The sequence below is a fragment of the Saccoglossus kowalevskii genome, chromosome 22 (genome assembly GCF_978046115.1).
Source record: "Saccoglossus kowalevskii chromosome 22, keSacKowa6.1, whole genome shotgun sequence".
In the NCBI taxonomy this organism is placed as follows: Eukaryota; Metazoa; Hemichordata; class Enteropneusta; family Harrimaniidae; genus Saccoglossus; species Saccoglossus kowalevskii.
The window spans coordinates 22482321-22499053 of NC_140662.1; the positions used below are offsets into that span (position 1 = coordinate 22482321).

Below are 16733 nucleotides of genomic sequence, written 5' to 3' on the forward strand. Positions count from 1 at the left end.
GCTGTGGATCGGGGAGCAATGAAACATGTGTGCGTGGATTTGAACATCACCACTGTTTGACAGTAGTAAGATGGGTTTTACTGAAAAAAGAAACTCAACTCGGGTTCTCTTCCGTGGCTGTTTCTCGTCAGCGGTTTCCACACATTGGGGATCTACTCCAATCTGATTAAAATCTGATGTAGTGTACGGGCTTTAATTATTTTGGCTATAAACTTATTTTAATTTTATTTTTTATTACTTTTGTTACTAATGCCCTTTTATTTTATTTTATTTTATTTTATTTTATTTTATTTTATTATTTTACTTTGATTTTGATTTTGTGATTTTTTTAATTCCGCCTTACCTACATCTGAGCCGATGCCTATGTAACGAGATTTCAACGAGACCCACTATCGACGATTTTAGTCAACGAATCACATACCTCCTTCTATAGCGCACATGATGACGTCACCGGGCGGAGTCGGGTGGCAAACGCACTCAAATAAAATGGCGGATTATACCGACATTAGCGACCGAGAATAACCCGGCTTTTCGGTAAGTTTATCATTGTCAAATGCAACGAAAGTCATTTTTATGTTAATATTGTGGCTCGAATGGTTCGACTTTAGATCGTTATTTTGCATTGTTATTCTGGGAGTGACGATTTTGTTTCCGCCGTTTCGACCGAACACCAGTGTCTTTTTCCAGTCGCCTGCCCTGGAGACGGGTGATGTTTTGTTGATCGGGCCAACATCGTCTACGGTATTGAAGCCGTAGCTGTAAATATTCATCAAATTGTATCATCATTGTGTACATTATACAATAACTCTTTATTAAAGTAATTGAGCTGATTTGGACTGGAATAAAATATTTTTTATTGGAACACATCGCAATTGATCAGGAAATATTTGTTTGCTCCAATTTTCTGCGTCGATGCCGTGGGCCGGTGACCGTTATACAATTTAAAATCAGTTTGCATTGTTTACTATAGCTGTTTACGTTGTTCTAATCATTACGATTTACTTATTTTTTTGCTTCCATTCTAGATAATTATGCTCAGTGATAAAATGAAGCGATGACTGAATGAACGAACCTTGGCTGGCGAAGATGTATCTAGAAGTGTACACATTTGTTGGAAGTGAAAAAAATATTCAATGTAATGACAAAAATTGTAAAATGCTGTGGAATTTCTTTTGCAAATAAAAATATACTAGCAATTTTTTATTAATGGTTTATTCAAGTGGGCAAAATATAATGTACAGAAAGATTGCCCGTAGAGTATCGCTACACTGAAAAGTAAGCAACGGACAGCCTGTATAAAAGGGGGGCTGTGATTGGCTGTTACTTATGCGAGATTTGAACGGGACTTACATAGGCGTCGGATCAGATGTAGGTAGGGCAGAATTAAAAAAAAATCAAAATCAAAGTAAAATAATAAAATAAAAGGGCATTAATAACAAAAGTAATAAAATTAAAATAAGTTTATAGCCACAATAATTAAAGCACGTACACTACATCAGATTTTAATCAGATTGGATCTACTCGACCCACTGAGCGGATTTCATCGCTATCAAATAAACACCTGGGTATACGTTAATTCTAATACTTGAAGAACGGTCAGTTCTGCAAAATATAGTCCACCAGGCAGTAAAAACACACACCCTATTAAAATACGTACCAATCTGTAGCTCAAATTTATATTTCATAAATATAATTGACTTGTTTCTTCCGGTCCATGTTAAACCATTAAAACAACTTTCTGTCGCAGGGGGCGTCATCAAGAACAATCATTGGCTTGTTCATGTCGGTTCATGTCCTCAATCGACTAGAAATCGACTTGAACTAATTGTTCACTTTTGACTTTCTGATGTGTTACAGCTTGAAGGTAAATTGCCAGTATCACTCCTACTTACATTAATACATGCCAGTGGAGTGAAAGGTAAGGTGACTTACTCCAACGGTCATTTTCCGGGAACAAATGCACTTGAAGAATATTTCTCCCTAAATGCACAGTCGTGTAATGACTAAATATGAGTAAATCAAATAATTGGAAAGTTTTAATTGAATAATGTTATAGATATCGGACTTTATAATTTGTCAATTTCATGTACAGAGTGTCAAAAGTCAGACCTCTGCTCCCCTTTAAAAAGTGTGTTGGTGAAATAAAAACAAGTGTTTCGGGAGATCGTCGCTGTCTGTGGTGGCGCTATTTTCAACTACTCCCGGCATTCCTAATTCATGATGGCGACCTGTTTGCTTCAATTTTGAAACTTCGTCAGGTCATAGAACGTATTCTAAACAGCTGAGAAGGTGTGTGAAGTTGTACATGGCTGTTTATCCATGTTGTGCGGCAAGTCAATTCTAGTCATGGTTTCGTGTCGTTTTGAGTCCGGATTACCGATATGTCCAGTGATTCGTCTGTCAGTATGCGCGACATAGCAGCGTTTGTATATGGACGCCACTATGATGTCGAGCATACTGAACGACGAAACAAACGACCCAAAAACGACGCAAAACCACGGCTAGGCCCATTACAGACACTGCATTTTTTTTCATTCCAGACACTGCCAATTTTTGTAATCACAGTCTACACTGTACTTTCTGTGACATGTGTGTCAGTGAGGACAAACAATAGACAAAACATACATATTTGTATTGACTAAAACAAGATTGTTGCTTACAATTTTTATCGAAGTTATGTGTAAACATGTATATACAATGATGGATTGAGTCATTTGTACAGCGGTGAAATGGGCAGTTTTAAAGTTATGTGTAATGTATTATAGCATTGTGAAAACTGATTCATTCATGGTTGGACTATTTTCATGTCCCAGAAACGGTGGGTTATTCACCCCAACCCGCCCATTAATCATGTCTCATCTATTAACCAACTTTGACAGCAGAAATTGCGCAAAACGTAGAATATTCTGAAAGACAGACCAGAACAGGAAGTCAGTAGAAGACAAGTTGGTTAGCATGGTGGAAAACAGGTGTTAATCTGAAAATTCATTGTCTATTCTTGTTTGTGATTAGTCCTGGCAATGTTTGAGGGGATCATGACGTGAATTTTGTAACATTATTGTTGATAGCAAACTGTACAGGAATGTGTTGTTTTGGCCTTGCAGAGCTATCTATACTGTCAATAACAGCCACTATTGTTTGTGTTACAATCAAACACCATTCTAACATTTGGACAATCCCTTTACTGTACTGTACATTGGCGGATTTAGATGGGGGCCTATTTTTAACAACCAACAGGGCTTCGCGCCATCGGCCTTACTTGGCCTTAGACCAACTTATCGGCCCTCCCTATTCCTGGATCCACCCCTGCTGTACAAATGTATTGTGAATGCAAATTTACTAGTTGTTCTGTGGTTTGGAAATGTGATAACTTGTATGTAATTGGCAATGAACATCAATACGTGTAATCTGCGGACATTAAGTTATTAGTTGATGTGCGAGTTGAACTGAATTCAAGATAGTGCTATACTGCTTAAAGTGACTCAAAACAAACATTTTGGGTTAAACTATTTTCAGTCTGTTGTCATGATTGGACTATCTCACTTTGTGCAGCGACAAACAAAATTGCGCTGATCATACCTGGAAGTGCACCGTTCAAACTATTAGGGTATTTAATTGTTCCCCTATACTCCCTATATTAGTGTTATCTGAAGAGTTCTGACTTGGGTATCTATTATTTATAGGGTGACTCGCCCTGTGGCATCTGTATCTCTGTAACTAAATAATTAAATGAATGAGTGACTGACTAAACAAATAAATTAAAAAAAATAACTGCATGTACTTGGGTTGAAAAAGGTAGATAGATAGTTGGAGTAAAGTACAGTTAGATGTTGAGGGCATAGTTCAAGGCTTGTATTATTGATAAGATTAATTGCTTCCATATTGCACTTGAATGAAACAGGAACTTATACCAAAGAAATGTGGACTTCTGGTACTTATTAATATTATTCAAACAGTTTCAATTTCCAGTTTCTTAAAATCATTCACTTTATGATGAGACTTTATGAATCTTCTTAGCCGTTCTTGTGCAGGATGACAGCAAATAGATATAATTTCAATATAGCAATTACTATTATTATCATGTGCGTATCGTTTTCCACGTTTGGGTCAAATAACAGATAGAAGAATGTGGGCCTGATTTCGACACAAGCCGAGAGTGGGTCTCTTCTAACGTGAACACAACTGCTATAATCCCTCTGCAAACAGGAAAGATTAAAAATGTTGGCACATGCCAAGATCTCATAACAGTAGCAATTGTGTTATGTCATTTATTTATAAACATGATATTTATTGGTATCCTCAATTGCAATAGTGATTCATAATGTATTTATAAACTGAATACCAAAGAAACAGTGTTTACCAATAATTTAGAAGTTTCCAATTTAATTAGGAAGAAGGGGTGGGGCGCTGGATGAATTTGGTAAATATTTTGTTCACCTTACACTTAATTATTAATATTTCACAATTTTTTTTTCAAAATCTCCCTCTTTTCAAATGAGTAACCAGTATTCAGAAATTATACCCTTAATAAATGTGTTCAAATGTTCCAATATCTGCTATTGAGAAGCCTAAACAGGTGGTGTTATTGATCATATTTTTGTGGAAGTTTCTTATTGAACTACTAGAAAATGTGTACATGTACACCTACACCTACATGTAAATGCCTAACATGTCTGGTTAACATTTTTTTTTCTTTTATAAGGTTTTGTACTCCATAGGTTACCAGTTTATACAGTGTTCAGTTTAGACGGTTTTATAGCTTAGACTGGTTTCCTGTTTACACAGTTTCAGTTTACTCAGGTTTCCAGTTCACACAGGGTTTGGTTTACACAGGTTTACCCAGGGTTTGGTTAACACATAGGGTTTGGTTAACACAGGGTATGGTTTAAACAGGGTTTGGTTAAAACAGGTTTACACAGGGTTAGGTTTACACAGGTTTGCACAGGTTTGCACAGGGTTAGGTTTACACAGGGTTTGGTTAACAGGTTTACACAGGGTTTGGTTAACACAGGGTTTGGTTAACACAGGGTTTGGTTAACACCGGGTTTGGTTAACAGGTTAACACAGGGTTTGGTTAACACAGGGTTTGGTTAACACAGGGTTTGGTTAACACAGGGTTTGGTTAATGCAGGTTTACACAGGGTTAGGTTTACACAGGTTTGCACAGGGTTTGGTTAACAGGTTTACACAGGGTTTGGTTAACACAGGGTTTGGTTAACACATGGTTTGGTTAATGCAGGTTTACACAGGGTTTGGTTTACACAGGGTTTGGTTTACACAGGGTTTGGTCAACACAGGGTTTGGTCAACACAGGGTTTGGTCAACACAGGGTTTGGTCAACACAGGGTTTGGTTTACACAGGGTTTGGTGTACACAGGGTTTGGTCAACACAGGGTTTGGTGTACACAGGGTTTGGTCAACACAGGGTTTGGTTTACACACAGGGTTTGGTCAACACAGGGTTTGGTCAACACAGGGTTTGGTCAACACAGGGTTTGGTCAACACAGGGTTTGGTCAACATAGGGGTTTGACAATGACAATTCTTTTGTTCTGTTGTCCAGCAGACAAACTTATGCACTGAGTTTATTGATTTGGAACAAAACATGTTAGCTTTGGTGATCAATTCTACAACTTGATAATAATTTTCAGATCACAATGGTTTCTGGAAAAGATGAAGAAAAGATTGATTTTCGTAAACTAGAGAAGGAACTGTTACATGCCGTGGAGGCTGATGCCAAGTATTGGAGAGAAAATGACGCTAAACTGAGAGCTGTATCACAGAGAGTAGAGACATATGATGAATTTAAGTAAGTTCATTATGAAATCCAACTGTCTCTGAATACAATTGTATGAATGCAGCTAAAAGTCGGGGAGCTTCTTAGAGCCAGACTGGATCTAGTCTGGATATCAGCTATTCAGAGTACACCGAAGAATAGCCTGGTGAATTGCTGTGTATGTAGCCAACACAACTGTGTCATTACCGATTGTCTGTGAGATTAGATTGACTTGCCTGGAGTAATGTTTCTGTTCATGAATACTCATCACCATTTTAAAAAGCAAATACAGTAAACATGATTCTTAAAAACCCTTTCCATGTACCATGGGCACAGGTATATACACAGTGTTTTACCATGGTCACAAGTATGTACAGTGTATAACCATGGTCACAAGTATGTACAGTGTATAACCATGGTCACAAGTATGTACACAGGGATCTCGCCATGCACTCAAAATTAGCGACCACCACAGAAATGCTTCCGACCAGGACTATTGTCCGATTGTTATTATAATTATGTACCGACCGACACGCATCCTGCCAGTCGTCGATTATAATTTGTAAACAATAGACCTAGTCGCACGATACGTAGCGGCGAGTCAATTTTGTGAAATTAGCACCTCTTTGTTTGTAAGTAAATACTTTCTGCGATAGTGTCTCCGACTGTGTCAGTCTTTAGATTGAAAGGTAAAATTCTTTCAAAATCAACAATTTCAGAGAGAAAAAACTATTATTGCTCGAACATAGTAGCGTAAGTATTGTGACTCGTAACAGTTGTTGTACTTAACTGGAAAACAACAGAAACGGAAGACAAGCAATGAGAATAATCAACCCCATGTTTAATTTACCGGGACTGAACAGGGTTTTATAAAGTTGCTGATTGCTGGGCCAAGCAAAGAAACAGAAAGCTCAGTATTTCTGCAGGACATTTGCAATACTAAACATGCAGTGCAATAATTGTATACAGATTGTACATAAAATAAATAGAAAAAAAGGAAAAAAACTGGTTTTGTTTTATTTCCCCATATGACAAACAATATGTTAATTTATGCTAATTATATGCTGATTATTATGCAAATTAGCCACGACTCGATGAAAAATTTCTGGGGAGAACACTGTGGCACAAGTATGTACAGTGTGTTACCACGGGCACAAACATGTACAGTGTTTTACCATTGACACAAGTATGTACAGTGTGTTACCATGGGCACAAGTATGTATAGTGTGTTACCATGGGCTCAAGCATGTACAGTGTTTTACCATTGGCACAAGTATGTACAGTGTGTTACATGGTCACAAGCATGTACAGTGTGTTACCGTGGGCACAAGCATGTACAGTGTGTTACCATTGGCACAAGCATGTACAGTGTGTTACCATTGGCACAAGTATGTACAGTGTGTTACCATTGGCACAAGTATGTACAGTGTGTTTCCATGGGCACAAGCATGTACGGTGTTTTACCATTGGCACAAGTATGTACATTTGTACAGTGTGTTACCATTGGCACAAGTATGTACAGTGTGTTACCATGGGCACAAGCATGTACAGTGTGTTACCATGGGCACAAGCATGTACAGTGTGTTACCATGGGCACAAGCATGTACAGTGTTTTACCATTGCACAAGTATGTACAGTGTGTTACCATTGGCACAAGTATGTACAGTGTGTTACCATGGGCACAAGTATGTACAGTGTGTTACCATGGGCTCAAGCATGTACTGACTGATTCACTAGTCTTTTATTTATGGATCATAGATATTATACTCGTAGTATAGACTGGAGCTGACTCAATTTTGAATGTTCTCAAATGTGCTTTTATGTTATTATAGGGGTATGGTAGCAGCTGCTCACATTAAGCCATTAGACAAGAAAGACAAGATCAGTGAACTTGATAAGATTCAGGCACCGTGGAACCCACATGCTGCAACAAAGACAGGCAAAGATGTAACACCTGGAAAGGTTTTAGAACAGGTATTGTAGTACACAAACATGATGAGTACACGAGTCAGCTGTTTTAACAGAGTAGAGTCCTGCAAAATGAAGCTCAGACTAGTCTAATAATAAAGGCATGCATAGTTACATAAACATCAATGCAGGGAATCAGAGGAAGGCGCGACATTGCACTTTTTAATGTTATTTGATATTATCGTCTAAAAATGTCTATGTTAGACAGGTCTGTCTGGGCAACTATTGCGACAGTTCGTTTTTCTCTGATATTATCGTCTAATAATGTCTAAAAAATAGTCTAAGTTAGACATATTTTATTGGGTAACTATTGAGGCAGTTTGTTTTTCTCCGATAGTATCGATATTATCGTCTAATAATGTCTAAAAATGACTAAGTTAGACATCTCTGCCAACATTTCATTAGATTTTATTAGACGATAATTATCCGATAATGATTTACATGACACTGTCGCGCCTTCATGGGGAATCAAATAGCCTTTGCTTTGTTTGCAAATGTAGGAGGATAAATGTACCATGAAGGTAATAGTAGTGTTGACGCTACAAGAAGTACAGGTTAAGATTTAAGCTAAACTCGTACGGGCTAAGTAACACCCAAACATGTTAAGAATATACACATTTTCAGTCATTTTAACTATGATTACAGAGTACAGTAAGTAGGAAGGTATACATGTTAGTTCTCCGGATATAGAAGAATACCAAAGCAAATTCAGAAAGTGTAGGTTGGAGAATACAGGAAGTACAGCATCTCATCGTCAGTTAATTTTTTGCGGAGAACAATATCAAGTTGTGCTTGCATTGTTTGTCATGTCAGAAATGGCATGCCAAAATGAGTAATTATGAATATAGTACCGTAGTAAATCTTCCAAATGAACATTGAATTCAATGGCGTTTTGGGCGCTTAGCTGGCTCTTAAAACTGGCCAGATTTCTTAGCCCAAACTGAGCGTTTATGTCCGTGTTAAGGAGCTGTGTGTGGATTCTCCTAAAAGGAGAGGGGACGGGTTTTAATCTTTTGTTTCTATTTCTATTTCTGCCTTTTCGCCATTGTCTATTTTTTTTGGCTAAACTCAACTATTTTTTTTGGCTCAACAATTTTTGGGACTGACAAAAACATCTTGACCACGAATTGCTTTACACACTAGATAGACGACATTATGTATACGCTGAGCGGTTCACGGAACGTTATAGGTCATTGACAAGGCCTTCCACTGGAAATGAAATACTTGTTTTCCAGAGTGAGTACACGAAAGACCATTCTGTTCCTTTAGTAAAATTGTTTGTTTAAAAGTGGAAAAATACATGTCCTGTTGTTTGAATGTTCAAGTGGGGCTTTATTGTGATAAGCTTTCAGATAAGCATAGTCGACTTAATCGTTTTTTTCAACATCAGTGCACATGTAATGATCATCATTAAATGTGCACTGATGTTGAAAAAAAACCATGTTTTTTACGCAATAGTTTCCTCATTTTGACAAACTGACATTTAAACAAGCTGGTAGGCTGATTGGTGATCCACTTCGCTCATATTTGTTGAGTGTTGCTATGGTAATAGTAGGACAGACTCAAAAACAAATTAGTGATTTTAGGAACACACTCAAGCAAATTAGCATAAGATATGTCCAGGATTTAGACTTAAAAATTTGTATGAGGATACATTTTGTGCGAAGTTGCAGCCTCAAGTTTTCATCATTGTCATGGCAACATAAGGACAGAATTTCTTTTTTTTTCTACCTTTCTAGAGTGCAGGTGTAACATCCCTGTCAAGTTTGACCAATATTGATAACTTGGTAACAATAATAACTTTTAGGCTCACACTTAAGTTGAGTAGAATGAGATATGTCAGAGGTTTTTACTTCAGGATTTGAAGGACATACATTTAGCCTGAAAAAAATCATTTTTTTTGGCCATTTCCACTGCAACAGTGGGCCAGGTTTTTTTAAGATTTTACCACCTACATGTAACTAGAGTGAAAATGTGACCTGCATGCCAAGTCCAAAAAATTGCAGAAGAGTTAATACATGAAGACGACACACACACAAAGTGATGAGGGCAATCCCAGTGAAGCGGATCGCCAATACCTTGTCTGGGTGCGTGAAAAATATGATACTTTGACCCTGGTAGGGTCATGGAAACTTGTTATCAGATCACAATTTCTGTTATGAACACTTAATATTTTATATGAGAGTTGTTTACAAGAATCAGTGATTTGGTCATGTTGTGTGATTTTGGTATCCATTTATCTTCATCAAAATTTTGACTGTTTCTGAGCTGAAACAGAAATGTTTACCAAGTAAATAAGTTAGTGATCTTGGAACAAGGGAGAACAATAGCATGCTCTCTCTCCTCTTCTCTTACCTTCCATGATAGTGTTAATTCTACAACTCTGGTTGAAGGATATGTCTGTGAATTATTAGTGTTCAAAGCTAATAGAGATCCACCCAAGGTACACATTTACCAATCAATCAGAGTAGAAGTTTTCAAGAAGTAGTCAACAAAATTTTTGACTAAAAATGACAAAAATATTTGTTAAAATCAAGCATTTCTGCTATTTTAAAACCAGATCCTGGACATGCATGGACATATGCACATCATTTTATCTCATTGATCTGATACAAAATGGACTATTGGTGACCAATTTGTTTTTAAAACACTCTTCTGGATTCTTATCTTCAATTACGTTGTTCACATTTTGTATATACAATTAGAGACGAGAAGCATAAATACTTGTCTTGTTACCTCAGCTACACTGAAAATCCTACTGTTACCTTCTTGCAACATAGACATAAAAACCCCAGAAATATTTAGTTTTATGATGAAAAAAAATCATTTCCTGTGCTACTTGACTTTTGACCTTTTGAAATTTGTAAAGGGTGAAACAATCATCACTGCAATTTCGAGCTTTCTCTTGTTTGTCTTTCCAGGATACTACAAAAATAATCAAGAATGGACATGAATTTGCACGAGATTGGAAACGCTACTGTAAAACCAACACTGATAGATACAATTTTCTCATTAAAATCGGAGGAGAGCAACTAGGAGTGATTTTCAAGATGGAGATCGCGTTTGGTCTCCTAGGAGACATCTTGGTTGCCTTGGAAGAATGCTTTGTTCCTGAAGATGCCAATGCAATTGTTTCAATTTTAGAAAACCTTTCAAAAACAAGTAGATTCACTTTGTCGCTGGATTTTCTTAGTTCCATCGAAAAGGACTCCTGTCAGAGACTCCTTCTAAAGCTGCAGTGCCTGTGTATGGCTGCAGCCTCGGATGTAACGTACAGTTTTTCTGATAACTCTGTTCAGACATTAATGGAGGTGTACAAAGTGTCTTGATTTTATCCATGACAAATAACTATAACTATGCAATATCATTATTCAAACAGAGTAGAGGATTATTTTTACTCCCTCTGAAATCATCAGGTCACCCATGTTTGATCTGATTTTTTTAATCTCTCATTCTTTACATAATGTAAACCCATTTAGTTTCATAAACAACAGATTTCAGAAAGTTTTTTCAACAGTAAAACTGAAATTGGATTTCTATTATATACACTGTATTTTAAATAAATTCAAACAATTTTATTAATTATGAATATAAATTAACAAGTCAAAATGAAACATTTTTTGGAAAATTGTTTCTACAGAGAACGCGATAATTTAATTTTCATACATGAATCGTTTATCATCGTAGATTTCAACTTTTTTTACATTTCTATATTTAATATGTCTCGCTCAGTACCTTATTCTTTAGATTACTAATATTTAAGCAATTATTAAATTAGAGATGAACTGAAACTGTTTTCTCATTGCATTTTATGGGAAACGTTCCTTAAACATTGGCTTTGGCTAAGATTTAGTCAAGACGGACACAGGATGGGGTTCGTGTACCCTGCATTGAAGTTAATATATGTGCTGAGTGCACCACTTTGGTAATCGCTAACTAGGAAGAAAGATACCCAGGAGGTCTCAATTTTAACATATTACCTGAAGAAAGCAGCTGTGGCTAGCTAAAATAAACATTTACATGTACAGAGGTCTGGGTCATGTATTTGGTAATAAAATCGGATTTCCGTGTATGAGCCGACGACTGCTAATGTACTAAGCATTAATGTTCCAGTTATTGAAATAGAATCACAGGCTTCTGAATCTAACAGTCAGTTGTCCTTGCCACGTGTCTCCCAAATTCACAAGACCGGTTAAAATGTTATTTATTAGCAACATTTAGAAACTGAAGGCAGCTGATGGAGGGGGGGGGGGGGACCCCAGATATTCTCACTTACTAGCATGTTAGCAAAAATGCATATTCTGGTCATTGGCTGGCTAAGCGTAGGCATGGAGCAGAAATGAAACACTTTGTGCACTGACCGTTTCTTGCTGTACAGCACCCTCTAGTGGTGGCTACAGAAAGAATTTAATGTCAGCCATTTGTGCAATGTTGGGTCATGAATATTTATCTTTTGATGTGGCATTTTAAATATCATTTTTACGTCAGTTTGAATTATAATTTCATGACGGGTATTCCATTTAGATGACATAAATGTTCCATTTTGTATAGAATATGCATCTCTTCAATCAAAGTTGGACAGGAATCAGAATGGCTCGCCCCGAAATACTGTACAATGTTATTTTGAAGTATGTGGGTCGAAATTTGTATTTCTGGACTTGTATATAAAAACACAAGACTAATTTCGCTTGTCAGACTGAATGTTTATTCTCGCTATACAGTCACAACCCATGGCAAAGTACATCTTGTATAGTACATTTACAACGCTAGTATTACAGTACTGTATCGGCGTATTTACACAATATGCCGGACACTTGCATCGAAGAGCTTAAAACGTTCCTAGTGCAAGTGCACAGTAATTCCTGATCAGTCGGACCTTGTGATGATCAATTCTCGTGCATACTTGTACCTCACCCCTTATCTTTTTTCACAAGAACCTATGCCCACATATGGCTTCAACCAAACTATGAAATACTTGCTGCGAGTTAACATCTGTTTACAATTTGGTTACAAGTAAACTGTTTTGAACAGATTTTTTTTTTTTTTTTTACTTCTTGTAACTGCAATATTTGTCAAACCATACCAATACATTCTGTTGAAACAGAGTACAATGGTATACTTAAATATGCAAATGATTAATATGTGAATAAAATATTTCACTGAATTGTGATTTCTAAAACCAAAAAAAAAAAAAAATTTGCTTTACATTTATACTACAAAGTTTTGTTTTATTTAATAAGTTCTTCCCCCCACTACAAAAAATATTTCTCTATTTTAATTATCAACCACTTCGTCAATATCCTAAAACAGTCAATCTGATTGGCTATTAGTCTCATTTGCATATGCATAATTTAGGTATTTTCATTTATGATTGGTTACAAAATTCCTAATTTGCATACAAATGTCAAGCTTGTGATTGGACAGTTTGCTGAAACCTTGCCTCCTTGTATGCCCAAGTTGTAAAGTTTAGTTGATATGCTTGGAAATCAAAGATAACAAGTTTTATTCTCTGTTTAAAAATCTGTTGCCGCTTCATCTCCATATATTTTGAAATCCCATGCTTTCCCATATGCATTCCAAAACAACCCCAACTAAAAATACTCACGAATATTCATAAGTTGTTTGAAACCTGCATCAGAAATGAAAACGTTCTAGGATGTTTTATAAGTTGTCGAATTGTCAAGTTTTATCCCACCGCTGCTACCAGGTGCATATCTCACATCTATTCAATTAACAGTTGGCAGAAACTTTTAAAATTGTATATACATAGTTATATTTATACAAGTTATAATAAAAACACTCAATAACTGTGCGCTTCATTGCAAATTTAATGATACCATCACCCTTCGGTTTTAATCCCCTGAATGCCACATTTTAATGAAACATTTTTCGATTGTTAATTTTAGTTGCAGGTCTTTATAATCAAAATTATGAAGCTTGTTTATTGGCATTCAAAGGGTTAACAATTAAAATATGCTAAAAATTGGTTATGGCGGTGGAATAATCTAGACAGACAAATTCATAAATGCAAAGAAAAACAGGAAGTTTTAGAATCAACAAGATGCATGATATGATTCATTAAAAATAACTGCAGCATATTACAAAGTATTGCAAACACCCTCAAAGAAACAACCAACTTTCTTGGAGGACAAGTCCCCAAATCATTCAAAGAAACTCAAAAAAAATATATATATATATATCAGCACTATATATTTATACTCGCAGGTGCAAGGGAGCCTCCCTTTCGAAAAAATTATGCAAATTAAAATTGTCATGTAATATCACCAGATAAAATGTGAAAATATTAAAAAGTGAGAACATACTCTTTACAAATCTCTGAAAATGAGCCATTATATGGCACTACCATATATGCGATGCTTGGAAAATAACTATCCATATATAACACTGCTAAAGTTTCTGCACTTTATATAAACTGCCAGTGAATGCGTAGAATATTTCAAGGCATAAAAATCTAATCTTAAACAAATCTAAACGGTGTTTGTGAAATTTTTCAATAAAATAGAATTCAATCACGCTGATTAAGAATTTTCAAATTTTTATCAGCTAGTTAAAATTATAACAAATATTTCACAGTCTGCTAAATATGTTTGTGCAATAGAGTGTCATCTTGGATGTTGTATTGTGGGGGTGACCATCTTGGATGTTGCATTGTGGGAGCAGCCATCTTGGATGTTGCATTGTGGGGTGGTGATGTTAAATGTTGCACTACGGGTTACTTAGAAACTACAGTGACATTAAAATGCTTTCTTGTGATCGTCACATGGTGCTTGAAAGATGTATCAATGAAAGGAAGTGGTGAAATCTGAGCGAGCTTACTCGCTATTTACAGAAAATGAATATCCCGAACACAGAAAAGATCAGAAATTTTTTCCCAAGATACAAGAATACATAACAAGACATTATAATAAACTAAACCAATTAAAGTATGTTACAAAAACTTCTGACTTGCATTTTCCGAAAACTGATTTTGTTAATGCTACATAAGGACATTTCTCGGTCAGTCCCAAAGAACTGCAACATGAGGTAATACGATACTTTGTGAAAATTTAGAAAAAAATTGAGGTAGGAATTGAAACACTGTTCAAAGTTTAGCTGGTATATTCGACCGAATGTTACAATAAAAATTTGGCAATTTAAAAAAAAAAATGTCCTCGATACAGAATTCTGACCTTGTTTATAATCAAAGAAAAAAATCTATGAAAAAACTTGATAAGGTTTTAATACTCATAAGGAGTTTTAGCAGAATTTCATTTTTTAACGTTTGTTCGTTGGAAGACAGGTTTTCTTCTTTGGGGGGTGGGGGTGGTGGCGGGGTGGCAAAGCACATCACATTTGATCTTGAGCCAATTGAGGGGAACAAGAAGCAAGTAAAATGATATACAGTTAAACAAAAATTATTTTTATAATTTTTTTTGCTGCAACACTGAATTTTGAGTGGTGTTGGACTTTAAAATAATACTTCCGCCAAAAAAAAAATCAATGCCCAAATAAAAACTTCAAAGAATCTGTCAAAACGAAACATGTCACATAATACCTCTGCAGTTAACAAGAGAATATAATCCTGTGATATACATTGTGCGTTTTTCACGACTCTTTATCTTCCTTACTCCAGCAGACATTTTTTTGGTAATGCTCAATAAATTAGTCTAACATGACCTAGCCATCACAGTACGTAGTATTCAATGTGAGTCCCATGCGACATGTACAACATATTGTTTACATAAAAGCACACTGCATGACAATTGTTGTGTTTTATTTTTGCAAAAAGGAAATTTTCACGCGTCAGGGGGGAAAACGTTAAATTTAAATTTTTTTGTACAGATTTTTTATGAAAAAGAAGCGTGAAATAAAACACCACCCTATCCATGTAAAATACATCATACCTTTTTTTGAGACCATGTGTATACTAAATTGTAATCTGTTTTACTAATTACATGATATAGACCAGCAGGGATGGGATATTTGGACGAATATTGCGGCATTTCTAAAGGCTAGCGGCACTGGGATACTGATGAGTAATAATGACACATATGACATTGGGGGTCCCACTAACACAAATTCTAAAAATATGTATCTTCTTCTGAATTATACACGCATGTACATTGAAGGTGCCCTGCTAACTGACTCCAAAATAAGGCTGTAGGTACTCCAGACTGAAGTCATGTTCATTTTGAAACCAATTTTGTAATCACCATAAATCATCGGCATTTCCAAACTCCCGGGAGTTATGTCTGGTTTGGCAATATCCACGAGCCTCACTTTGGGGCTAGAAACGGACAAATCAGTCAACAGTTATGGTAAAATGATACATCTTAATATATAGGAGCAGTTTACTGCAAATGTAGTTTGCATGATTTTATAATTCATATAAATATTTAACGAAACAGCCATAATCATCACGTTGAAGTCTCAAAAGTTTGTTCCTTTGGGCTGTTCAATGTTTGCGTAGTTTGTGTTGGCGTCGGAGAAACTGGTTCTTTTTTAATTGGTGTGTCTATAGGTTCCAATGATGAAATTTTTGCAGTTTGCTTTGTCGACGTCACAGGTGATGGCACAGAAGTCGTCGCACTGCCTTTCTCGTCATCATTTTCCGTGCTTTCTTCGTCACTTTCAACCATTTCCTGTATAATTTGCGGCATATCAACTGGTATCTGAAGCTTCAAATGTAAAACTCTCTCAGCGCCTGAAAAATATCAAGAACAGCATTAAAATTAATTATAATTAAAGATACCTTGAGGAGTACTATTAGAAGACTAATCAAAGACAAGAAGCTGAGATAGCTCCGCTGTTAGCAATGCACATTTCAATTAAAGAACAGAAGATATCATTAGAAAATGAACAAAGCTGCGAGAGGTCTATCTGGGATACCTATATGTATAGTATCTAAGCAATCAGACTTGTGGTTTTTAACAAAAATGACAAAAATATTCATCAAAATTAGATAATTGAAGATATCATCATGAAATGAAC

At 36.0% G+C, this 16733-nt stretch overlaps 2 protein-coding genes and 1 long non-coding RNA gene across 3 annotated transcripts in view; 2 read left to right on the forward strand and 1 right to left on the reverse strand.

Annotated features, from left to right (window-relative positions):
* The first annotated feature begins 318 nt into the window (after positions 1-318).
* Positions 319-1203, forward strand: LOC146729191 (uncharacterized). The gene is made up of 2 exons (XR_014928209.1): positions 319-534; positions 1026-1203. It is a non-coding gene; the product is annotated as an uncharacterized LOC146729191 (long non-coding RNA).
* A 980-nt stretch (positions 1204-2183) lies between these two features.
* On the forward strand, positions 2184-12424 carry LOC146729192 (dynein axonemal assembly factor 19-like). Its single transcript, XM_085496089.1, has 4 exons — positions 2184-2289; positions 5650-5807; positions 7607-7748; positions 10664-12424. Exons 2-4 carry the CDS (start codon positions 5656-5658, stop codon positions 11069-11071), a joined length of 702 nt encoding a protein of 233 aa, XP_085352215.1. The 5' UTR covers positions 2184-2289; positions 5650-5655; the 3' UTR covers positions 11072-12424.
* Positions 12425-16733, reverse strand: part of LOC100375648 (retinoic acid receptor beta-like) — a 50082-nt gene continuing 45773 nt past the window's right edge. Inside the window, exon 10 of the mRNA XM_006825783.3 lies at positions 12425-16446. Coding sequence (XP_006825846.1) covers positions 16160-16446 — 287 coding nt within the window. The 3' untranslated portion in view covers positions 12425-16159. The remainder of the gene's footprint in view (positions 16447-16733) is intronic.

Bases quoted from the DNA above. Each gene is read 5' to 3' on its own strand.
- LOC146729192 (XM_085496089.1), top strand. From the start codon at position 5,656: ATGGTTTCTGGAAAAGATGAAGAAAAGATTGATTTTCGTAAACTAGAG. The intron at 5,808-7,606 runs GTAAGTTCATTA...ATGTTATTATAG, and splicing joins GAGACATATGATGAATTTAA to GGGTATGGTAGCAGCTGCTC. The intron at 7,749-10,663 runs GTATTGTAGTAC...TTGTCTTTCCAG, and splicing joins CTGGAAAGGTTTTAGAACAG to GATACTACAAAAATAATCAA.